Raw genomic sequence first — 25,924 nt, forward strand, 5'->3', positions numbered from 1 at the left:
GACACCACTGAGCGACTTCACTTTCACTTTACTCTGTCCTAAGCATTTACACCATTATCTCACTGAAACCTCATGACAATCCTATGAGGCAAAAGACATATTATTTCTCTTTTATAGACAAAACTGGCACAGAGAGGTTAAGAAACTTTTCTAAGATCACACAGAATATATGTCAGAACAAAGATGTGCCCTTAAGGCAGCTGGACTTCAGGGCTTATGTGATTAACTTCCATGTGAATGTTACCTACGGGCTTCCTAGGTAACTCAGGTAAGGAATCTGTCTGCTAAAGCAGGGGACACAGGTTCAATCCTTCGGTTGGAAAGATCCCCTGGAAAAGCAAATAGCTACCCACTCCAGTATTCTTACCTGGAAAATCCCGTGGGCAGAGGAGCCTGGTGGGCTACAGTCCATGGGGTCGCAAAGAGTCAGATGTGAACAAGCAACTAAACAACAAACAATGTTACCTATGGATCAAATAAAAGAAACTGATTCAGTGGAATTGCTGCTCCCACATCCTCAAGGTCCTCAAGTCACACATGGGGGTGATTCGAGGAATAAAAAGCAGCTGAGTGATTGGGTCCAAAGTCCCAAACCACCAAGGCACACTGCTTTGATTCCAAATACACATGGGAAAGGTCTTCACCTCTTGCATCTCATGAGCTGGATGGATACCTAATTAACAAGCCTGTGCTATTAACAAGCAAACATACAAAGGGTAGTGAACTGACCACACAAACTCCAGCTGGGGACGCCAAGTTCTGATTGCCTTGGTGTAATCTCTTGCTTGCAGTTAGACAGGACAGCTGAGCCATGAGGAGGAGACTTGGAGAGTGAACCGTGAAGATAATTATCACTGGGTACTCTGTTGTCAGAGCTAAGGGCTAGGCAGTAAAAAAGCTCTGCTAAGCAGGAGAAATCAAATGATCCACATAACCTAGGAGAGTGGAAAATAGCCAGGGACATGCGCCCTAAACTGTGGGGAATCTTTCTAAGAAATAGATGAGGACAAGTGAGTGCTTCTAGAATAAATGAAATAAGATGAAACTGGTTATGCTAAAATATTAATTCTGATAACTCCTTTTTCTCCTCATTAAAATTAGGCCAAGAAATCAGTGACTTTATTGTTCTGTTTATGCAGCTAAATGGACACAACTTTCAAAAAGGCCAATGTTCCCTTGTAACATCTTTATTATCTTTAAATTAATGTTAACCCAAATTCATCGGGAAGCAGATTTTGGTGTGACCATCCCTCTAAGAGCCTTATTGTTTGTTCTAATACTGAGCACATCTATGTTCTTCTTCTGTTAATGGCACTGGAGATCTTGAGAGCTCACACACACACACACACACACACACACACACACACACATCCTTGATGTGTGCTACAAATAATAGACATTCTACATTGACATTGGATATTGCCTTCCATAGGAAAAAAGAATCAATTTGAACTGGAGCAAGTGGCTAAGGAGTTAAGATGTTTCTCTCTATAATACAACCATAAAGAAATCCCATACACTGATGATATAGATACAGGGTCCCCCACTCCACAGAACAAGTGGGTCTTTTTGACTACTTTGGATTAGGAGTAAATAGAATTTTATGTAAAATTGTTTCTATTAACCAGACTTTAAGAACTTAAAGTTTAGTGTTTGACATTTCATAATCTTCATAAATTAATGAGTTCTACTTCCACACAATTTCAACCTGATGGATCATCCCCTGATGCCTGGAGGGTAACAGGAGAACTTTCTATTGGTGGCAGGTCTAGTCAGTTGCTTTAATCTCTACAAGGATGTCTCATAGCTCCAAGATGTTGTCTAAAAGAAAACTTGGAATCAAGCAAAGGTGTGAGAAAAATAACTTTTCTCAGAGATTTAGACAATAATTAAGAGCTAACATTGGTTTACTTGGAAAACCAAGTGACTCACTTTCTTTGTTGGCTTTTCCACGTACATTTTTTCTATATTAGCTCTTAAATATCGTCTTAGATTATGACACTTCCCAAGGCTTCCCAATTCAGTTTTTCCTGCTGTTCCTTCTGCAGTCAGTTTTCCCTGAAGTGAGAGCAAGGACCTCAGAATAAACACAATCCTTTTAACAACAAGGTTTCATCTCAGTCCTCTCCAGGACCACCCTACGTGGGAGAAGCCAGTGTCAACTTCCACATGGAAAAGGGTGTCTGGAAAAGATGTCTGACGTTATCTTCCAGCCCATTGCTTTACTTGGCATGACTGGAGTCATTGCAACTCTCATGTCGAAAAAGGGAACAATAATATCCTCTTTCATATTAGGACACAGGGCCACCTGCATGTCCAAGCTAAGGCAAGAGAAGGAGCATTTGACAGGCAATAAAGTCGGCTGTCGTTCAAACGACCCAGTCTCCTAAGCACCATAAACAGGTGCCTGAGTCACCAGAGAGGAGGCAGTGGCTTCAGCTGGAGAGGGCTGTTCATTCAACTCTCCATAAATCACTGGGTGCACAAGAGAACAGCCCTTCTACTCAGGTAATGAAACGGAGCATCAGTGTGGAGGAAGGGAATTCTCCCCACTTTGAAGGAGATCAGAGCAGCCCATCAGGGAGTTCAGAGAATATAGCAGAGCTGTGTTCTTCAGGAGTGGTTCTTGCAGGTTATGGTTTCAGAGCAGCCAAGGTGTTGGGTAATAGGTCATGAGAAGAGGTTAATGATGGATGCTGCCATTTTCTAAGAACACTGGAGAGCCTGTAATCCCATAAACCATAGGAGCAGTTGCAGGACACTTTAGAAGAAACTAAAGATCCCATAGTGAATGATGAGGGGAAGAAAAAGGTATAAGTTATATTTGTTGTGCTTTTTAATCCCAGTTTTATATCTTACATACTTGTACAACTTGACATAAAAATCATTCTGCATGACTTCTAAGAACTGAAGGCAGGAAGGTCATTCTCACTTGAGTCAACAAGCGGCTGTTGCCCAAAGGGACTGTCCATGGCTTCATCAGAATCCAGTCTCCTCCAGAGCAGAAGGAGAATCTAGCCGGCTACCTGTGTGCCATCACAATAGAACCTCTATCAGCTGGACTTCTTTGTCTTGTCATGAAACATTGGTTCAGCACAAGTCAAAGAATCATAAGCCTTTAGAGCTAGAAGGTGCCCAAGGGATACTGGCTCAATGATTTCTAAATTGCTTTTAGTAAAAAAAATTTTTTTCAAATGAAATTTTACTTACACTTGGAACTATAAAATAAATATAGAAGCTATAATTCAAAATGGAAGCTTGATCATAACTTTTAAAAAATTCTTACCAAATAAAAATGGATTTAATTAGGGAAAAAAATCATTTTACAGTCACCAATGAAACAATGGATTTGGCAATAATTGGAAATGGATGCTGAAAATGTAAGAGGGAAGGTTGATGGGGAACTTTTCAACAGAAGGGTCAGGCTGACACCAACTGAGCCATTGGTCAAATTCACCCTTAGTACAAGTGGTTATCAACTGTATTGTGGCTTCAGAGGTAGTGTGACAGGAAGTAGGCACCTAAATCAGGAAACAGAAGACAATTATTTTAAATGAAGGAAAAACTTTTGGTGAACAGTCTCAGAGACTTGAAAAGAAATGACATCCAGGAAACAAGAAGAGGTTTGAATGAAAAAGGGAAAATCAGAGACAAAGAAAGTACTGTTAGAAATTAAAATTCTATTCTAACCCTCACTCTGTCCAATCTGAGCAAAGAAGAAAAGATAAAGGAAGATAATGTAGGCTTTACCAGGAAAAAAAAAATAGAGAAATAGGATACTCTCCATCACTGGGAAGGTGAAGGAAGTATAGGGACACACAGAAAAAGAGGAATAAAACTAAACAAATAGAGAAGGGTGGAATAGCCATTTATCCGGGAGAACAAAGGACACCAGAGCTTTGTTTAGCTCTTCGGCGTTTTTATCACGTCTGGTTTGTCACCGTGCATTTTCAGAATATATGGCATACACATGTGCAGAAACAATTTAACATGATGAGCGTATTGTAGAAATGTTAAATCAAACAAAAGTCAGTATCATAAAAAGTGAATCCTCAAGTATCTAATAACTCAGGCAGGCTTTTATTTCCAGACCCCAAATCTCCAAGTCTAGCCTCTATGTTAATAGTCAGCACTTGGTGTAGAAAGTTTAAGTTTCAAAAAAAACCTAAAATTCTCTTACAGTGAAGCCAATTTGCTAGAAAAATTTCTATGACCTTAGTTTTTAAAGGTTGCCATTTTTGGATAAGAGTTATGCTTGAAATTTTTGTAAAAAGAAAAAGGTTATATATACTGAGGAAAACTTTACTCACACCCCCACCCCTCACCATGGAGTATATACATTCGTGCCTGCAGTATGTTATTGAAAATCCACAGAACATGTCAAAATTGCTTCCACACAGGCTTTGTCTAAAAATGCTTATCAAAGTGTTAGAACCCTTTTGGTAATGTTTGGAGAGATACGATCCAATAATGAACCTTGAGACTGAACGTGATTTCTAGTCAACATATGTACACATGGATATGACACAAAAGATATTTTCCAGAAGTTTTGTTTAATTGTTTATTCCATTTTATCCAAAGACTCTTTCAAGTTTTGATGACAAGCCATAACACAAGAGAAACGTTCATTCATCTGAGACCATCCTCTGGCCAAAAGAGGCTTCAAGCTGGTTAAAGTGATCGATAACACAAAAGAAAGATATTCCTTGAAAAAAAAAATCACAAGTAGCCCTTGATTTTAAATGTTTTGGAACTCCATCCAGGGTCTAATTAAAAGGAGTGGGCAGAGCGGGGGGCGGAGGGAAGAACATGTAATATATTGAAGAAGAGAAAGGTTTTGTATGTATGAATTCTGGGAAAGGGTACTGCCCAAAAAGGAACGGCTGACCCCGGGGAAGTTAGAAGGCTGACGATGTGGACTACTGGAACAGCTCCAGGCTGCAGAGGCCCCTCCAGGAGCGGCACAGACAGTGTCTATTCACAGTGGGGACCTGAGTGCCGACTGCAGCATTTGTCAAGAGTGGCAGCCCTGGGAGAGATGCATACTCACAAATTCATCCCTCCCAATGATTCGATAACCCAACCCAAAGGACTTGACTATCCCAGCAAGTGAACTCCACCTTCCACAGGCCTGAGACACACTATGTGGAGTTTGCAGAGGAACCTCTGATTTATGGTGGTGAAGCTTTCCTTCCTTCTCAAATAGAACTCCAGGCTGCTGGGAGGAAAGAAGCCAAATAAAACACTTTCTGTATGCAGACTTCTAAGTCACAGGTGGCATTGGGTGCTTCGTTATGTCTTCAACTTGGTACAGACACATGATCTCTTTCCCTTTAATGTGTTAAAAAAGACTTCCTAGAAATTCAAACATGCCCAGTCTTTACGTTTTTCATTTTTTTTTCTTTTTCCCCTGTGGAATAAATTGACAGACAGCTTGACTCTAGCATAATGTTTAAGAGAGTGGGTTCCTGAGTACGAATGACAGCTCCAATGCATAAATGGTCCATGACTTTTGGAAATTTGCTTCAGGAATCTAATTCTCAGTTTCCTCCCCCGAGAAATGGGGATGAAGGTCGTACCAACCTTAAAGAATTACTATGAGGATTAATTGAGAAAAACTTCATCAAGTTTAAAAATTCCCCTGCCCAGAGGTATTATGGCTGCAAACAACAGAAATAGTAACTCAAACTGGCTAAAACAATAACTAAATGTGTGTTTCATGTAGGCTGGAATCCAGAAGAGCAGGCTTCCAGCACAGAATGATTGACAACTTGATGGATTGTCAAAAACCTAGGTTCTTTCCCTCTGCCGTATGCTATTCTTGGCATTGGTTCATCCCAAAGCTGCTTCCTCTCCTGGTCACATTTTGGCTTCCTATGGCAACCAGGACTACATTACTTCTTGTTCATATTCAGTAAGAAAGGATGAGGTTAACCTTCCAGAAGCTTCCAGTAGATTTCTTTGATCCCATTAGTGAGAACTGCATCACAAGTCCATCCTAAAATTATCCTTGTAAGTAGAATAGGGTCACCATGACTGGAATAAAGTTATCTTTGGAGGAGAAATGGATGTAGGGAAAGATCATTTAAATACCCAGTAAAATTCACCTCCTGCTAACATTTTTGTCCACATTATGTTGCCCCTACAGGAAATTTTTCCAAAGATGCAACTGGCTGTTGCTTCAGTGGTCTTAAAGTGGCAAATGGATTTTATTTTTTGTGTCACTTCAGGTTTATTTCCAGTGGTTGTCTAAAGTGGTACTTAAGAAAGATTCTGGGGCTTCACCTATGCCAGGGAAGGGAAGTAAAAAAATCAGTTATAGGAATCAGCCAAGGGTGCAAGCTATGGCTTCATCAATGCCAAGGGTAGAACTGAACAGCTGGGCATGTCCATTTGCACTCTTCCTCTGTGCCACTTTTGAACTTTTAGAACACATAGAACTATGTTTTCAAGCCTTTCAGACTAAAACCAGGAGTGCATCTTTACCAATGAAGAATGAGTTTGACAGAATAGCTGGTCTTTCAGATTTCTGAGAGCGTGAGCTTTCTCTACAGACCAATTCAACTACTACTTACTGAACACTAATTCATCTTGCTATTTTGCGCCAGAATCCAAAAGAGGTACAAGACACAAACTCTGTCCTTAAGAAATGTCCAGTCTCTCTTGGGAAAGAAAGCATGTGGACAGTCAAGTGTTAAACAGTTGAACAAGGCAGCGTAGAATTTAGGGTCCAAGGAGACTGCTAGAGCCATTTTAATTGGCCATGACTAAACTGACCAGGGAGAATTCCATAATTAACTGCAGTGCCATTTTGCAAATTGGCATATGGGCTCGGCCTCAGTCTGTAATAGCGACTGGTACTTTCCACAGAGCAGGCAGACAGATGGCCTCAGAGTTTTTCAGACTTTGTGTCAATGTCTCCCATGCACTAACTGTAACCACAACCATGACTTTGTATAAATACATCTTCTTCCAGAGAAGGCTGAATCTTGAAGCTTGAGGAGGTAGTAAGTTTCTAGAGCTCTGAAAGTGTGGCTGTGGTTTTTCAAGGCTCCATCTTCTAACAAGCCCTCAGGATTGACAGCTTGAATATGATTGATCTAATTTAATGGCTTTGTACACTTGGCCCTAGAGAATATATTGGAGATTCCAAATTCTTACGATTGCCCATTCCAATGCTGTGTGTTTATAACCTATTTGGAGCAGGTAAGTCTGATAAAAATGTACAGAATAATTATAACAATAACATTGACTCATGCATGCACCCTAAGTTGCTTCAGTCATGTCTGACTCTTGTGCAGCCCTATGGACTGTAAGCTGTCAGGCTCTTCTGTCCATGGGATTCTCCAGGCAAGAATCCTGGAGTGGGTTGCCATGCCCTCCTCCAGGGGATCTTCTTGACCCAGGGATCAAACCCATGACTCTTATGTTTCCTGCATTGACAGGTGCATTCTTTACCACTAGCACCACCTGGGAAGCCCCAACATTGACTCATCAACAGACAATGAATTCTGAGCACTGGATAGACAAGAAGGGACATGCTCTAAATTGAGGGAAATGTATTTCTGGTTTACAAGAAATTCATAATCTAGTAAAGCTGATATGACTTAGATACATGGCACAATATGTACGAAGTAACATATAAGATGACCATCTCTGGTCCAGCTCCTTATTGACTCACAGCTGCATTGGAACCACTCCTTCTACAATCCCATGTGCTCTATTGCATCCACTAGGGCCATCTTTCCAAAGTACAGCAGTGAGTGAGTCACCTCCTTGCTGGAATATTTATGCGGCACCCAGTGCCCAACAAAAAATTACCCTCTTTACCTTCAAGTACCCTCTAAAATTTGTCCCTCTCTAGTCTTCTGATCTGTTTCCAACAGAGCAGCCCTCTTTCACTAAATCTGTTTACTCAAAAGCTCTGTTTCCAAATTGGTCATGGCTGTCCAGCCTCCCCAGCTTGCTCACCTGTGCCTGTAATACTCTTCCTGCTTCTGCTTATTTTAAATCTCATTCTTCTTTGAAGAGGAACGTGTATTTCCTACATAATTACTTTCCTAAACACACCAGATTACAGAGATCATTCCCTCCCCTGAACTCCAATACCACTGGTATTTCTTAAGAAGCACAGTGAGTCATTCTGCATTAATGTTATATAAAGGCCTTGCCTCCCCATCATTTTCTTATTGAATTTGTTACTATATTGTTTCTGTTTTATGTTTTGTTTTGTTTTTTTTTTGACCACAAGGCATGTGAGTTCTTAGCTCCTTGACTGGGGATCAAACCTGCACCCCCTGCATTGGAAAGCGAAGTCTTAACCACTGAACCACCTGAGAAGTCCCTTGTCTTCCCATCTTGATTTGCAGTTCCTGGATGTTGAGCACCTTATTTCAATTCTATCTGTCTAAAACTTAACAAACACCTCTAAAGTGATCTTCAGGAAGGCTGTTGATGGAAAAATAAAGCCGGTCATTGACTATGAAGCAAAGGAGTAATCAGATACAATCAGAATGGACGAGAATTAATTTTAAAAAGGCTTACTAAGCTGGTGACTTTTTAAACTGGGTTTGGAGGAAAGTACAGGAATGGCAGAAGGGCTAGCAAGAAGTGCGTGGGTTAAAATGAAGATGGTAGACATGGGAAGTAATGGGTGGATCTGGGAACCTGACCATGTTCTGATAGTTGAATAAAATCAACAGATTGGTACGGAAGTCTGGTGGCCAAATGCCCTTCCCTTTGCATATCTTCTAGGTGTAACTTGTTTAGGTCCATGGAGTTGACAATTAGGGCCAAGGAAAAGTCATCATCTAGACTTAAATTCTATCGCATGACCTTTAAATGTGCTTCTTCCATTTAATTCTTTGAAATATTATTTCCTTGGGTGAGGTAACTTTTTTCCAATGGGAAGCTCTTTGGTGAGTTGTTTGGCCCTCATTTTTACCTTGTCAGAACAATTGGGCTGAATTGCAAATGTAGATTAATGTTTTACAAAAGTACTTACCCTGGTTTTCATATCCGCAGGTCCCCTTCAAAAACTCCACATTACAGCAGAGATTCTGTGACATCCATATCTGTAGGTTTTCAGAGATACTGGGGGGAATATCATGAGGTGTGTGCTGATGAAGAGGTCAGCTGAGTTCTGCTGAAGCTGCAATTGAGATCCAGTCTCCAAGCTCTGACCTTAGACCCTTCCCATGTCGGATACTTCAGCCTCAATCACACCTCAACTCTTCCCAGAGTAAGCCATGTACTGGGTCCATCCAGCAAAGAGTTAGGAAGATATGCCAAGTAATGTGTGGGTTATCCCACTTCTTATTTGTTAACTTTGCTAACTTTCTACTTCTCTACAGTTCTGGATCACCAGATACCCAAAAGGGCTACTCTTAATTCCTCATTGTTTAAAGTGTTTTTTCTTCTTTAAGCATTATTGTTCAAACATGTCCATTAGTTTTGTCTATATATATGGCATTCTCTGAGCATCCATAGTATGACCCTAAATAAAAGAATTATTGAATAAAAGAACTTGAAATCTCATAAGGATCTCAGAAATCATTTCATCAAAGCCCCATACTCTTCAGAGTTATCTATGGCCCAGGAGGGGAATGTGGCCTGGCCATTGCTATCTGAATGTATTACAGTTCTCTGATACTATTAAGAACTAAGATTTTTTTTTCCCTGCAACTTGACTTGTGTCCTTAATATAACTGCTATTGTGAAGAAAAACTGAGCTCCCTCCATTAATGAAAATGTTTCGTATCCCTTCACTTTATTTTTATTTTTGGCTTCACTGAGTCTTCATTGTGGTATACAGGCTTTCTCTAGTTGTGGTGAGCAGGCTTAGTTGCCCTGTGGCATGTGGGATCTTATTTCCATGACCATGGATCAAACCCATGTATCCTGCATTGGAAGATAGATTCTTAACCACTGGGCTATTAGGAAACTTCCAGCTCCCTCTACTTTAGAATCACACTTACTGCAAGAAGTCAAAATAAGGTTTCACATTTCCATTAAAAAAAAAAAAAAAAAAGATAAAAACTACGCGTGTAGGTTTTACCTGGAGATCATATTATAGCTCGGTGAACCCACTTCCCTCCTCCCTAAAACTTACATAATGTAAAAAAAAAAACTTTCTAAAAGGACACAGAGGTGATGAGTCAGGTACCTGCTCATCTGTCAAGGATCAGCTTCCTCTAGAACGTTTCTCAACAGCATTGCTATTGGTATTTTAGGAGAACTGTTCTTTGTTGGGAGCTGTCCTGTGCTCATGTTTATCACCACTCTGGCCTCTACTCATTCCCTTGCCAGAAGCACACAGTCCCCCTTGCTGCCCCCGTTCAGTTCAGTCGCTCAGTCATGTCCAACTCTTTGCGACCCAATGGACTGCAGCAAACCAGGCTTCCCTGTCCATCACCAACTCCCAGAGTTTACTGAAACTCTTGTCCATTGAGTTGGTGATGCCATCAAATCATCTCATCCTCTGTCATCCCCTTATCCTGCCCTCAATCTTTCCCAGCATCAAGGTCTTTTTTAAATGAGTCAATCCTTTGCATCAGATGGCCAAAGTATTGGAGTTCAGCTTCAGTATCAGTCCTTCCAATGAATATTCAGGACCAATTTCCTTGAGGATGGACTGGCTGGATCTCCTTGAAGTCCAAGGGACTCTCAAGAGTCTTCTCCAACACCAAAGTTCAAAAACATCAATTCTTCCGTGCTCAGCTTTCTTTATAGTCCAACTCTCACATCCATACATGACTACTGGAAAAACCATAGCTTTGACTAGATGGACCTTTGTTGGCAAAGTAACATCTCTGCTTTTTAATATGCTGTCTAGTTTGGTCATAACTTTTCTTCCAAGGAACAAGTGTCTTTTAATTTCATGGCTGCAGTCACCATCTGCAGTGATTTTGGAGACCAAAAGAAATAAAGTCTGTCACTGTTTCCACTGTTTCCCTGTCTATTTTCCATGAAGTAACGGGACCAGATGCCATGATCTTAGTTTTCTGAATGTTAAGCTTTAAGCCAATTTTTCCACTCTCCTCTTTTACTTTCATCAAGAGGCTCTTTACTTCTTCACTTTCTGCCATAAGAGTGGTGTCATCTGCATATCTGAGGTTATTGATATTTTTCCCAGCAATCTTGATTCCAGCTTGTGCTTCATCCAGCCCAGCATTTCTCATGGTATACTCTGCATATAAGTTAAATAAGCAGGGTGACAATATACAGCCTTGACGTACTCCTTTCCCTATTTGGAACCAGTCTGTTGTTCCATGTCCAGTTCTAACCCTTGCTTCCTGATCTGCATACAGATTTCTCAAGAGGCATGTCAGGTGGTCTGGTATTCCCATCTTTTTCAGAATTTTCCAGTTTGTTGTGATGCACACAGTCAAAGGCTTTGGCATAGTCAGTAAAACAGAAGTAGATGTGTTTCTGGAACTCTCTTGCTTTTTCGATGATCCAATGGATGGATCTCTGGTTCCTCTGCCTTTTCTAAATCCAGCTTGAACTGCTGAAGCCTGGCTTGAAGAATTTTGAGCATTACTTTGCTAGCTTGTGAGATGAGTGCAATTGTGCAGTAGTTTGAACATTCTTTGGTATTGCCTTTCTTTGGTATTGGAATGAAAACTGACATTTTCCAGTCCTGTGGCCACTGATGAGTTTTCCAAATTTGTTGGCATATTGAATGCAGCACTTTCACACCATCATCTTTTAGGATCCGAAATGGCTCCACTATAATTCCATCACCTCCACTAGCTTTGTTCATAGTGATACTTCCTAAGGCCCACTTGACTTCACATTCCAGGATGTGTGGCTCTAGGTGAGTGATCACACCATCGTGATTATTTGGGTCATGAAGATCTTTTTTGTATAGTTCTTCTGTGTATTCTTGCCACCTCTTCTTAATATCTTTTGCTTCTGTTAGGTCCATACCATTTCTGTCCTTTATTGTGCACATCTTTGCATGAAATGTTTCTTTGGTATCTCTAATTTTCTTGAAGAGATCTCTAGTCTTTCCCATTCTGTTGTTTTCCTCTATTTCTTTGCATTGACCACTGAGGAAGGCTTTCTTATCTCTCCTTGCTATTCTTTGGAACTCTGCATTCAAGTGGATATATCTTTCCTATTCTCCTTTGCCTTTCATTTCTCTTCTTTTCACAGCTATTTGTAAGGCCTCCTCAGACAACCATTTTGCCTTTTTGCATTTCTTTTTCTTGCAGGTGATCTTGATCCCTGCCTCCCGTACAATGTCAGGAACTTCTGTACATAGTTGTTCAGGCATTCTGTCTATCAGATCTAATCCATTGAATCTATTTCTCACTTCTACTGTATAATCATAAGGGATTTGATTTAGGTCATACCTGAATGGTCTAGTGGTTTTCCCCACTTTCTTCAATTTAAGTCTGAATTTGGCAATAAGGAGTTCATGATCTGAGCAACAATCAGTACCCTGGCTTGTTTTTGCTGACTGTGTAGAGCTTCTCCTTGTTTGGCTGCAAAAAATATAATCAATCTGATTTCGGTATTGACCATCTGGCGATGCCCACGTGTAGAGTCCTCTCTTGTGTTGTTGAAAGAGGATGTTTATTATGACCAGTGTGTTCTCTTGGCAAAACTCTATTAACCTTTGTTAATATGTCTCTGGATGTTGCCAAATGTCCCTTGGGGGAAAGACTGCTCCCATCCTTCCTGAGAACCACTGGGTCTAGAACATCCTATGAATGCAGAGATTACTCTGAGGGGATCTTTCAGAAGTTTCTTATCAGTATTTTTGTTCCACAGGCTCCCACCCACCAACTCTGACATCACTGCCATCATTTCCACCCTAAACTCCTGCACAGAGGCCAACATGCAGCAAGCAACTCTGTCCCTTTCTCTTCATAATGCCTCCACCCAGGGTTGTATCACACTTAACAGTGGGCATGACTGACGAAAATCATAACGTTGAGGTTGAAATTGAAAGTCACCTATTGAAAATGACTTTTTGCCATAATCTAATGGAGAAATATATTTGTGAGCTATTGCTGTGTCATAAATTGCTTCAAAATAAAGCTAACTTAATCCATTAAACATAAAGCTAAAATATCAAATATGTATTATTTCACACAGTTTCTGAAGGTCAGGAGTCTGGGTAAGCTGCACAGTTTTGAGAGGTCAATACGCTGTTGGCTGGGGCTGCAGTCATTGCCAGGCAGCCCTGAGGCTGGAGAATCTGCTTCCAAAGTCACTTCTGTGATTCTTGGATTCACATCCTCATTGGTTGTTGGCTAGAGCTTTAGTTCTCTGTCATGTGGGCTCCTATGTAGGGATGTCTCATTCCATGGCAATTGGCTTTTCCCAGAGTGAGTGGCAGAGAGAGACAAAGACAGAAAAAACAGACTCTAGATTTTTTATAACTTGATGTGGGAAGTGATGTACCAGCCACTCTGCTCCATGCTGTTGTGTCCACAGACCAGCTTTGGGAAGGAAGACTAAAAAGGTGTGAAGCAAGGGTGAGGCTCACTGGGGTGCCAGTTTAGAGGCTGCCTACCCTGAAAACCCCTCAATAACTCAAACCTTCCTGAATTTAACTTCTTTCTGGATTGAGAACATGACAGTTTCTGATCCCAAGTGTCCTCAATTTCATTAGGGTGGGAAGGAATACACATCTGGTCAGTAATGTCCCTGGGCACTACGTTGTCCAATGGAACCTGTTCCATTTCTTAGGTGACAATAGGAGGCCAGGTCATTATAGAAGAATTTTCAACAAAAGCAGGTCTTTGACTGGCATTTTTCAATAGGAAAAAATAATTAATAAGCCATAGCATGTATCATGCACTGTTTCAGTCAGCCAAGATGCTGTGAACTCTTCATCAAACTATATTTAACATTGCGCTTTCTTTCTAAGTTAGACCTTTGCTGATAATGAACCACCTCACAACAGTGGAATAAAACAATCTTAGTTTATGTGGGTAAGAAATGGGGGTAAGTCTCAGCTGGGCCATTTTGCTCCGCTGGGCAGGGGCTGGTGTCACTTAGTCATACTCACAAGGTTGCAGAGGTGGGTTAGAGATTCAGGAAGATTCATTCACATGTGTAGGATTTTTGTGCTTCTCCAAGTGGTTCCTCTCTCCCTCTCTCTGAAAATAGTAAGCATGAAATGTCACAGGATTCCTCAACGGATACCAGTCAGATGTCATCCACAATGGTTAATTTCCAAAAGCAAAAGAAGATGCTAAGCTTCTTCAAGGCTTGGCAATGAATTGGCATAGTATCATGTCTACCCCTTTCTGTTGGTCCAAGTGAGTCACTTTCGAAAAGCTCCCTCATATCAAACCCTCTTTGTGCTTAAAATCTTTGGCCTAATGTCTCTGACCTCTAGACTCAGCCTTAAAGGACTCCTGTGATCAGGTCAGCCCCACCCAGATTCTAATCTTCCTATCTTACATGTTAATCTTCTTATTTTAAGATTGAAAGTGAAAAGGGAAAGTGAAGTTGCTCTGTAGTGTCCAACTCTTTGCGACCCTGTGGACTGTAACCCTTCAGGTTCCTCTGTCCATGGGATTCTCCAGGCAAGAATACTGGAGTGGGTTGCCATTTCCTTCTCCAGGGGATTTTCCTGACCCAGGGATTGAATCTAGGTCTCCTGCATTGCAGGCAGATGCTTTAACCTCTGAGCCACCAGGGAAGTTCTTCCTGTCTTAAAGTCATCTGATTTTGGACTTTAATTACAGCTGCAAAATCTTCCCATAGCAGCACTTTTAGTGTTTGAATAACTAGGAGAAAGTGAGTGGTACATGAAGGGCTGGAAATCTTGGGGACTACAGAATTCTGCCTACCAATGTGAGACAACTGGTAGAATTTTTTGTATATTAACTGATAATATTGTATCAATGTTAATTTTATGGCATAGGTAATTGTACATGGTTATGCAAAATGTCAACATTCAGGGAAACCAATATATGGGAATTCTAAAGTATTATTTTAATAATGTTTGTAAATGTAAAATTATTTAAAATAAAAAGCTTAAAAAAAAAAAAAAAAGCAAGATACCAGACCAGTCCAGGTTCCAGGGCAAGGAAAACAAAGTGCATCTCTTGATGGAAAGAGAGACATGTGTATAACGGCGGGGGGAGGTACTGATGATGGCCACCTTTGAAAACCATTTATCACAGGCTCTATGAGTTAAAAAAAAAAAAATGAACATAATCAGTTCTTTCATTGAACATGTAATCTGGTGAGTGAGAGAATGTCTATTGGACTGATATTTACTGTGTCTCCTACAGAATAGACATCATGGTAATCACAGGAGATGCAAGCATGCCTAAGATACCCACATTATTATAGTTTAATGGGAGACAGCAATTGGTGACCAGTAATTACAACTCAGGGTGTGATAAGTGTTATGGCCAGATAAATACAGAGGACTGAGATAGCAAATGAGATGTAGAAATCACTTCCATTTGTGGAGGTCAGAAAATGCATTGTTCGTGGGTTAACAGACAAACATCAAGTATTTCCTTCTCCCTTCCACTCCAATACTTTGAAATTGCTCCCACAAATTGAAAGAAGTTATCTGTATGGTTTACTACTGTATTTTCTATTTGAGGGGCTTTCATGTTTCATTGAATTTACTTATAGGGTAGATTTTTATACGAATGTTTTCCTACTAATAAAAATTGCAACTCCTGCTAGAGTCACATATATCATCCTAGACATCTGTTATACTTCTTTACTCTCTCCAAGGAGTAGCTGAAATTTCACTGGAAATGGGTGTCCCTCATTTCCTGATGTTGTTCAGTATCTCTGATAAGCCAGCACTTGTTTCCACTGGATGTCTTTCTCTCTCCGTGTCTCGATTTCAGCAGTGTGCTGGTTGTTCTCTAGGACAATAAACGGTGCCTCCCTAAGTGGTTAAGTCCAAGTGTTCAGCCTCTCTCATTTTTCCCAGCAGTGGTCTTTGGGAGAGCTACTTTTAACCTATTTCATCAGCAATCTTATGGCTCCACTCAACCTTTAAAAAGAATCACAAATGATAGGCTGTATCTATAAATTCATACACAGAAAAATCTTCTGGAGTAGGGTGAACATTTGAAGGTCCTCTTCGGTAGAAGTATATGTTCTTAGGGCTTTTAACAGTTGAAAAACTGCTATCTCCCTGAGGTGGCAGCCGGAAGAGACTTTCTCGAGGGTCTTGCTGACAGTGTTTGAGTTAAGCTGATCCTCTTATGAATCCTGTTGTTTCTAGAGCATTTGCAAAGGTTGAAATGAATGGATTACGGTCTTTCTGCTCCTGACATGTCTTGCCCTTTATCCCTCTGAACATCCCAAAGTGTCCTAGGGTGCATGAGTTCTAGGGACATGATCTGAAGGTAGTGTCTATGATAAGGAAGGCCGGGGTGTCACTTACACTGGTGGAACAGAGGACCTGAGTGTGTCCATTGTGACACGCTCAGTGACACACAGTGTGAGTGTGTCCATTGTGACACGAAGTGAGTGTGTGTCCATTGCTACTCTCTTCAGGCAGTAGCCTTAAGGCTTTCCTAGGCACGTTGTGTTAGTACATGTATATCAGTTAGGACAGTGCTTTATTTATTTCTTTATTTTTCCCTTTTGATCATGCTGTGAGGTATGTGGGATCTTACTTAGTTTCCTAACCATGGATTGAACCTGTGCTCCCGACAGTGGAAACATGGAGTCTAAACCACTGGACGACCAGGGAAGTCCCAGGACAGTTCTTTTTACATAAGACTTTAACAGACACTGTTGCTGGTGTTATTATTATTATAAAGCATTAAATTTAACCCCAGTCATAAAACTCATGAGAAGATCTTCCACCACTGTTGAACTATATCTATTATGCATCCTGAGAGAAAGGGAGAGGGAATATAAGAGCTCTTATTTCATGGGAGGAGTAGAGAAAATCTACTTCCACTGTGCTCAGGAAATGAAAGGTACTAACTCTGAGTACCAGCAGAATCTTCTTCCTCCCCCAGCCAGGCCTATTCTAGCTCTGACTGTTCATTCTCCCAAGTTAAAAAAACCTTCCCCCAGAAATGTACCCACACAGAGGCTCACCAAGCTACTCATTTCACCTCATGTCACCTGGGTCATGTGAGTATATGAAAAAAGGAAGAGTTTTGATCACTGTCATCCCCGCAGGGTTTTGTGGGTGACTTCAGCTCAGCGAATCACTTATCAAGGCCTGAGCACCACCTCTGCTCGCATGCTGGGCCCATACCCTTTCACTTAGGTTTTCGCTCAAAGCAAAGTTGGAGAACCAAACACATGTTTGGGATTCAGAAGATGGGAAACAGAGGCACAGACATAGAGAACAAAAGTATGGACATCAAGGTGGGGAAGCAGTGGTGGGATGAATTGGGAGATCAGGACTGACATATATACACTGTTGATACTAGGTCTAAAATAGATAACTAGTGAGAACCTAGTATAGCACAGGGAACTCTACTCAATGCTCTGCAGTGATCTAAATGGGAAGGAAATCCAACAAAGAGGGGATACATGTATACATAAAGCTGATTCGCTCAGCTGTGCAGCAGAAACTAGCTCCACATTGCAAAGCAACTATACTCCAGTGAAAGTTAAAAAAAAAAAAAAAAAAAAGATGGGAAACATGGGCCCAGAGAAGGAAATTCTAGTAACTGGATATTTCTAACTCTGTCATATTTTTCCATCTGCACAGTTCAGCAAATCAGGCTGAGAAGATTCAGGGTCCTGTTCACTGGACACTTCTTCCAGAGGGGACCTGTAGGTCATTGTATTTCTGTTCTGCCTCCTCATCTGTGTCAGTGCCATTGCAAGCGTGTTTGGCTATCTATGACAATACTGGAAATAGTTTATTTTCTATCCCCTGAAATAGTAAATCTTTAACAGTCCCCCTAAAATGGATGCTATGATTTTCTTGACCCTCTGCAAAGAAAGAACACATTGATGTTCAATTGTAGTATATTTCAAAGCTTCGGTCAAGAACAGCTAGGAGGTTCTGTGTAAAACCTAAAAGCATAAATCCAAATCTGTTGGGATGAATGTGTGTTGCCATGTCTCCTACCAAGAGATGCTTTGGAATTCCAAATTTTTCTTTAGCGTTCTCAAAGAGGTAAAGGGGTAGAAAGAAAGATATTTCCCTGTGGTCATTTAACATTAGTTTCTGTTCTCTCAGCATCTCGGCTGTGTGTTCTGAAGCTGAGTGTCTTGCTTCATGGGCAGAGCATTTGTGCACAAGTTCTGGGCCAGAGGAAAGGATGCAGATGCAGACGAGCAGCAGGAAGTACTCCTCCAACCTCTGTGGTCAGGAGACGAAGAAACTGATGTGAACTGAACAGACTGACGTGGGGTTCATTTGCAAAGAAAGGGATGGGGAGAGAAGAGACCCAATGTGTCTGAATGTTTTTCATCTTCTTGAAAGGAGAAAGCGAAGGGAGTTGTGAGGATCTTTGTGCTCTGTTTGACAGATGGCAAAACCACGGCAGAGGAGAAGGCACCACTCTCCTTTTTTCTCTTTTATTTATTTATCTGGCTGCCCATGGCCTTCATTGCATGCAAGATCTTAAGTCACAGTCTGTGGGATCTAGTTCTCTGGGCAGGGATTGAACCTGGGCCCCCGACATTGGGAGCACAAAATCTTAGCCACTGGGCCATTAGGAATGTCCTAAGGTGCCACTCTTCTGGAGGCCCTTTGACTGCAGTGACTAAGAGCAAAATACCAACCTCCGATGAAGGCTGGTAGCCTTGACTTCTCCAAGAAAAAGCAAGAAACAAGGGCAAGGTCAAGTGCTGGAACAAAACTATTGGCCATCAAGCCCTCCCTCCTCTTTCTCCGATGGAAGGTCCATCACAACAGCAAGACCCCATTGTCACAGAGTCTAGTCTCTGCTCTGTATTCCACTTTATTTATGCTTTTCTTAGCAGTGAGGGCATGTGACAGGTAGGCCTGAAGGCTCTGCCTCAGCCTGGGATGACACCTGGAACACCCCTTCATTTCTTTCCCTGAGTGCTGAGGGAGAAGAAGAGGCAGCCAGTTATTTAGGGCTCACCCCACCCAGAGATTAAGCCAAAATTGCATGTGAAGCTGAAGTCATGGCCAGAATTACTACTAGTTAGCTTCCAGATCACTGAGCAAGTCCTATTTTTCTTGAGGTCAGTGACAGCTTTTGGAGTCCACACTTAGGTAACATGGACAAAAAGAAAGAAGAGGAAGAAAGGAAAGGAGATAAAAGGCGAGGGAGAAAATAAATATGGCCACAGAGAAAGGACGGGGGGAAAAATGAAAAGTTGAAAAGGAAGTAGGGATAAAAAAGAGAAAGAAGAAAAAATGGAAAAACAGGGAGGTATCAATTAGTCACTTTGCAAGCCAGTGATTTTCCTGTTGCTTTAGACTTCTAAACTAAGGAAGAACAGTCTCTGTATTCATGTTCTATTGGTGCTATAACAATATATCACAAATGCCGTGGCTTAAAACAACACAAATTTATTACCTTACAGTTCTGGAGATCGGAAGTCCAAAATGAATCCAAAATAGGTCTCACTGGGCTAAAGTCAAGCAAGACTACATTCTTTCCAGGGACTCTAAGGGAGAGTCCAATTTTCCTGCATTCTTCATCTTCCAGAAAATTCCTACACCCCTCATTCATTTTCATTTTCAAATCCCACGATAATCGGGAAAGTCTTTCTCACATCCCATCACTCTGACACTGACTCTTCCACACTTAAAGGCCTGGTGATTATGTTGGGCCCACCAGGGCAATCCAGGATAAGCTCCTTATTCTAAAGTCAGATGATCAGCAATCTTAATTCCCTCTTGCCATGGAATGTAACATAGCCACAGGTTCTGGGGATTAGGACATGCGCCTCTTTGATTAGGACATGAGCCATTATCCTGCCCACCACAGCCTCTTATTTAAAAGAAAAAGAAAAAAAAAAAAGATACAAATGAACTTATTTACTAAACAGAAACAGACACACAGTCTTAGAGAATAAATTTATGGTTACCAGGAGTGAAGAGTGGCTGGGAGGGATAGATTGGGAGTTTGGGATTGACATGTGCACACTGCTATATTTAAAATAGATACTTATGGACACATGGGGGGCAGTGAATTGACAGAGTAGCATGGGCATATATACACTACCATGTGGAAAATAGATAGCTGGCAGGAAGCTGCTATATAACACAGAGAGCTCAGCTCAGAGCTCTGTGATGACCTAGAAGGGTGGAATGGGAGCAGGGGCGGGAGGGACACTCAAGAGGGAGGGGATGTATGTATACATATGGCTGCTTCATGTTGTTGTATAGCAGAAACCAACACAACTTTGTAAAGCAGTTATATTCCAATAAAAAAGTAGTAAGACTAGCAAACGCTAGGTTCTCAGAAGTAGTTCAGAACTAGCTTCATTTTTTCCAGCTCAGTATCACTCCCAAATATACGATAAAAAGTCATTGCTGTAAAAATAAATAAATAAATGTTTTGTTGTTGTTCTTTTCTCCAACAAATGTTTGAAATAGAATTATGTACCTTTTTTCCCCAAACTTTTTCATCCTCTTTATCAAAATAATGATTGTACTCCAAAATTGAGAGGAAAAAGAAATGAGCTTGACAGTCTCACCTTCTAAGGCTCATTTGACACTATTGTCAAAATGAATAACCACTTTTCCCAGCACGTTGTGTCTGAAGAAACTCAAGAATTTAGGGACTCACGGCAGTGGATATTCTCCCACAAATAGAAGCAAATGCCAGAAGAATCTCTTAATCCTGGAGCCCAGGGTCAGGGAATGGAGGTTGAGGAATGTGCCTTTTTCCCCACCTTCGCCATATGAGCCATCAGAGCCGGGGCAGATGGTCTGACCAATCTGTTCAGTTCTGGTGATGTCCTCCCTCAGTGCCTGTTGGTCCAGGACCTGGAGAACGTTTCCTGTGCATGAAGGCAGCCCTGAGCCAGTTGGGAGAGTAACAAGCAACACTCATCCATAAAAGTAGACAACACACCAACATCATGGGACCAAAGAGCTGGTGGTGAGACATCAAACTCAGGTGAAATAGATACTAGTGGGTGTGAATTTCCCTGAAAAAGGCAGAAAACAGGGGTGTTGAAGTCTTATGCAAAAGCCCCCCTCTGTGGGGTTATCTAGGTTATAGCCTAACAAGCTAGGAATTAGTATGAAATAGCCTGTATGAAACCTCCTTTGCTGTAGTTTTTTTTGTTGTTGTTTGTCTGTTTGTTTGTTTTAAAATCATGATTGTGCTTCTAACTCCTAGTAGATGGACTGAACATGGAAAGAACACCAAGTAACCAGAGGAGTCCCACAAAACAATGCTCATTTCTCTTCTGGGGAAACATTTAGCATATGAGACCGCAAGCTGGAAAATAAGCTCTGTTAACCAGAAAACCATGGCAGCAGAAAGTTTAAGCAAAAAAATCAAGGAAAGGAAACTTAGTTGCTTGTGGATACTCTCTCAATTCCATGATGATTAAACCTGGAAGTTGCTAAGAAATCTGAAGAACAACTTCAGACATCAACCTGTCAGAAGGCAGGCCTTGACACAAAGTGAACTGGGAGCATGTGGTAATGTAACAATATGTACAGCTTTGGAAACGTATAATACATCCTGGTTGTTAAAACAACACATTGTCTATAGGCATAACTTGATCTGGGACATGTTACAAATTTCAGCAAACACAATGTTTCTTCCAGGACTAATTCTCTACCTAAATTTGAGATATATTCTAAATTATTTCTCTCACTAAATCAGTAGGGTAAATGATATCTGTTGAGGGATGAACAGGTTCAAAGTTCTTCTGGATCATTTTGAGTTGTGTAGGCAGAAATCTGAACAGCTACATACACGTTTACACTGGAGATAGTCTCCAATGGTGACTCTGCTATGGATCAAGACTACAGTTTTGATTGATTTCAAGGTTTCTGAGGCATTTTGTGATCCTCTCTGAATGATCAATGTCCTGCTACATATGATGACCCCCATCTTTAGGATTACTGCTTAGGAACCAAGTAATTTGCATTTCAAGACATCATCTTGGATCACTGGGGGAATAATGGTGGAGAAACATCTTTCAGGATATGTGGTTTTGCCAAATCGCTGTCATCCAGCCTTTTACCATTTTCATTACTAATTGTATATACATGGAGGAATTTCATTTAGATGTCTGGCCTGAAGTGAACGTCTCCAAATATCTATCTACGAATTACCCATTGGGGGAAAAGTACTGCAGAAGGTATCAAATTACCCTTGCATGATGGAATTCTAACTAGTAGGATAACAGCAGGAGTTCTTCAGAACAAGATGTCTACAAAGAGGAAAGCGGAGAAGACAATAACTGTTTCTAGAATTAGTAGGCATTATTCTATAAAATCCCATAAGGGTTTGTGAGCAGACAAATGTCCTAGTTATTTGGAATCCTTAATTCTAGAAACACACTGAGGCTTACAGCATGGATAAATGGCTCGAATCCTTCCAATGAAAAAGAACACAATAAGAAAACTAGCTCTAAATCACAATTTAAAAAATGAACATCTGTAATTTAACTTTCAATGACCACTTGGCATGTAATGACATGGCTGTATATATGTGCCTCACAGAGTGAATTGTCATCATATCAGGATATAGATCACAGGTCATCTAATTTCTTGGTCTGTACCCGGGCTTGAGTAACTGGCAATCTGAGTGACAATTCATCTTGGAACATAGATGCAAATCAGTTACCACCTTCTGGACAGAAGATGTTTCTATACTTCTAAATCACCGACAAATACTTAAATGCAAATACTTAATACTAAGACATGCTATATTCTTCTACTCAGTGGATACTCAGAATATAAAGAAATATTTTCCTTTCATTTTCCTATGTGTCATTATTTCGACATTATTTGGGGCTTCCCAGGTGGTACAGTTGGTACAGAATCTGCTTGCCAATGCAGGATACATGAGAGATGCTAGTTCAATCCCCATGGCAGGAAGATCCCCTGGAGAAGGAAATGACAATCCACTCTAGTTTTCTTACCTGGAAAATCCCATGGATAGAGGGGCCTGGCTGGCTACAGTCCATGGGTTTGCAAAGAGTAGGATATGACTGAGCACACACACACAGACATTATTTAATACCTAGATACTCATCTGACATTCATTTAAAAATGTGTTGCATTTGCACTTGGCTCAAAATAAGGTACCAATTAAAGAACCACTCTTCACACTGTCATGCAGATACCTACACATCCCAAAATTCATTGGTGGGGGTTGATTTTCTGCATGTCTCAGGAAATAGACATGTGTGTCAAAGAAACACAACATAAAGCAAATATTTACCCCCATAGGGGAAAATGAAGTTCAGTTTTATAAGGGACATTAACAAATTCCATGGTTTAAATTACAGATTAACAAAGGGTTCATGAGCTCAAATTAAGTTATTCTGTTTAAAATCAATCACCGAGACTGTCATTCTGCTTACTGCTTTGACTTCCTAACAAAGGTTTAAATGAGGACTTTATGTGCAAGTAAAGAACATCAAGAGATCTGCTCTTTTTCAGACCTGCGTGGGCTGGAGGGGCAAACGTTTAGGCTATTAACGTAATTAGAATGAGGAATGCATTTTTCCAGAAAAAAAAAATCTTCAAAAAAAAAAGGAAAATCTGCAATTAATCTATTATCTGGGGGAAAACAGTGAGGAATGAAAGGTGGGGTACATTTAGAAAGCACTAGATTCACTGATACCAGAGCCATTCTGGAGACGCCAGGCAGGAAATCTGGAATTCCTCTAACTCTTCAGTGGCAGGCACCAGATTTGGGGAGAAGGGTCCAGAAAGGCTGTTTTGTCTTCGCTAGCAAAATGCATTCAGATGTGATTTTGCAGAAAAGCATTTTTCCTTTGTCACTCAGCCTCATGTTGGGTCACCACTCCAGTGCTGAGCAGCTCCCCGATGGCCCTGTCATCGTATCGGAGGACCTCCTTCAGGATGTGCGTCGTGTGCTGCCCGAGAAGGGGAGGCGGCCTGGCCTCTGACATCTTGAACTTACTGTATCTCACAGCTGGGCCTGTCAGAGCGGGAGGAAAGCAGGAAGCCTGTTAATGACTAACCCTCGGAAATTCATTACCCAAGCAGCCTGGGGTGTTTGCAATGAATGCCAAGAATATCACTGCCCGTTACACCCTTGCAGATGGACCATCGTTTTGGAAAGAAATGTATTTGCACATGTGGCTTTCCTTGACTTTGCTTCAGACGACTGTGCAGTGGTCATCCACCATGCTGGGGGCTGCATAGATGTGCCTGGTGTGTGCCAGGCCCTTCACAAAGACTCGCAGGGTTAAGTCCCTCAGCTGAGCTGACCCTCTGGGTCCCAGAGAACAGTGGCACAGGGACATAGTGTCTCTCTGGAAATCTGACCCCAGGTGAAGGTAACCCAAGTGTTTACCACTCAGCATCCAGTGTAAAGTTCCAAGATTTAGTTCAACAGACTGCAGATCAACTAAACCTCAGCCAGATTCTGGGTGGAAGAAGAGGTTATGGGTGCAAGCTTCACTGTCAGAGAGACTTCTGTTTGGGTATCAGCTCTTTCACTTTCAAGAAGAGCTATCTTGGACAAATTGTATAACTCCTGTGAGCCTCGTGTTCCACAACTAAACTGGGTATGATATTTACCATACAATCTTGATGAAAGGGTTTACATGATGTAATGAACAGAAAGCACGAAGTAAGCATCCCTTAATCCACATAATGCACAAAACCTGCCAGCCACTATGATGACAAAAGCCGCCCCATCACCTTCTTTGACACTTGCAGTGCAATGGGAAATGGATATATACTGCCAGCTCTTTGCTGAGCACTGAGCCACCTCAAACAGGATAACTAAAGCAAGGATTTCAACAACTGCTGGGAATGGATTTTATCATCCTCATTCATTTTCCCCCCCAACTTTTTGGCTCCACCATGCAGCATGTGGGATGTTAGTTCCCTGACCAGGGTTCAAACCCATGCCCTCTGCAGTGGGAGCTCGGAGACTTAACCACTGGACTACCAGGGAAGTCCCTCATCCTAACTCTTCACATAATGACACTAAAGTTCCAAATGCTAAGGTTTTGTTCAAGGTCACGGACTTCACCAGTGGCTCAGCTGGTAAAGAACCAGCTTGCCAATGCAGGAAATACAAGAGATGGGGTTTGATCCCTGGGTCAAGAAGATCCCCTGGAGAGGGAAATGGCAACCCACTCCAATATTCTTGCCTGGAAAATTCCATGGACAGAGGAGCCTAGTGGACTGCAGTCCATGACATCACAAAGAAGTAGACACGACTGATCACAGCACGCACACACGGCTAATAACTAATAGCAACAGGATGCAAATCCTCATCCACCTGAACCATCTCACATTGAAGGTCACGTACTTTCCAGAACCTTAGCAGCCTCATCTTCTCACTCTCCCATGCACAGGCTTGATGGACACTGAGGAACATGCTGTTTCAACAGATTTTACCTTTGCTGCCTCATTCAATAAATGATATTTATGTTGGCTGTCCTTTACATCTCACTCGATGAGCCTTCGGGAAAACAAATTAGAGAGTCACAGGAAGACTACAGAACAGTACGTTTCCATCTCATAAAGATTTTTCCAGTCTCCTCTGGATTTGGGGAGCCCATAGGAAGAACAGATAAAACCCAAGCACATGTGGGTAACAGAATGTCAGTCAATAAAGCAGAAATGTGCCTTAGGATCTAGGAGAATTCCATTCAGAAAAGATAATGGTGAGGAAGCCATTGTGGATGGAGAGAGGACACAGACCTCCTAAAACCGTCAAATGGCACATTTGGGTCACACATACCATCCACACCAGATAAATGGCAATTTCCAACTGATGTCCAAAGTTTTCCTTCTCTGAAGCTCAGGGAAATTCTTTTTTCTTTTTTCCTTCTCACACTTCCTTTA

At 41.3% G+C, this 25,924-nt stretch overlaps 1 protein-coding gene across 2 annotated transcripts in view; it reads right to left on the bottom strand.

Annotated features, from left to right (window-relative positions):
* Positions 1-23,307: 23,307 nt before the first annotated feature.
* The window catches only part of SUGCT (succinyl-CoA:glutarate-CoA transferase), a 742,548-nt gene continuing 739,931 nt past the window's right edge, over positions 23,308-25,924 (bottom strand). Inside the window, exon 14 of one of the 2 annotated variants that reach the window (XM_043463531.1) lies at positions 23,308-24,038. In XM_043463531.1, the coding sequence (XP_043319466.1) occupies positions 23,875-24,038 (164 nt within the window). In that variant the 3' untranslated portion in view covers positions 23,308-23,874. The remainder of the gene's footprint in view (positions 24,039-25,924) is intronic. The other variant, XR_006268585.1, reaches the window with a different exon arrangement.

The sequence above is a fragment of the Cervus canadensis genome, chromosome 3 (genome assembly GCF_019320065.1).
Source record: "Cervus canadensis isolate Bull #8, Minnesota chromosome 3, ASM1932006v1, whole genome shotgun sequence".
Classification (NCBI taxonomy): Eukaryota; Metazoa; Chordata; class Mammalia; order Artiodactyla; family Cervidae; genus Cervus; species Cervus canadensis.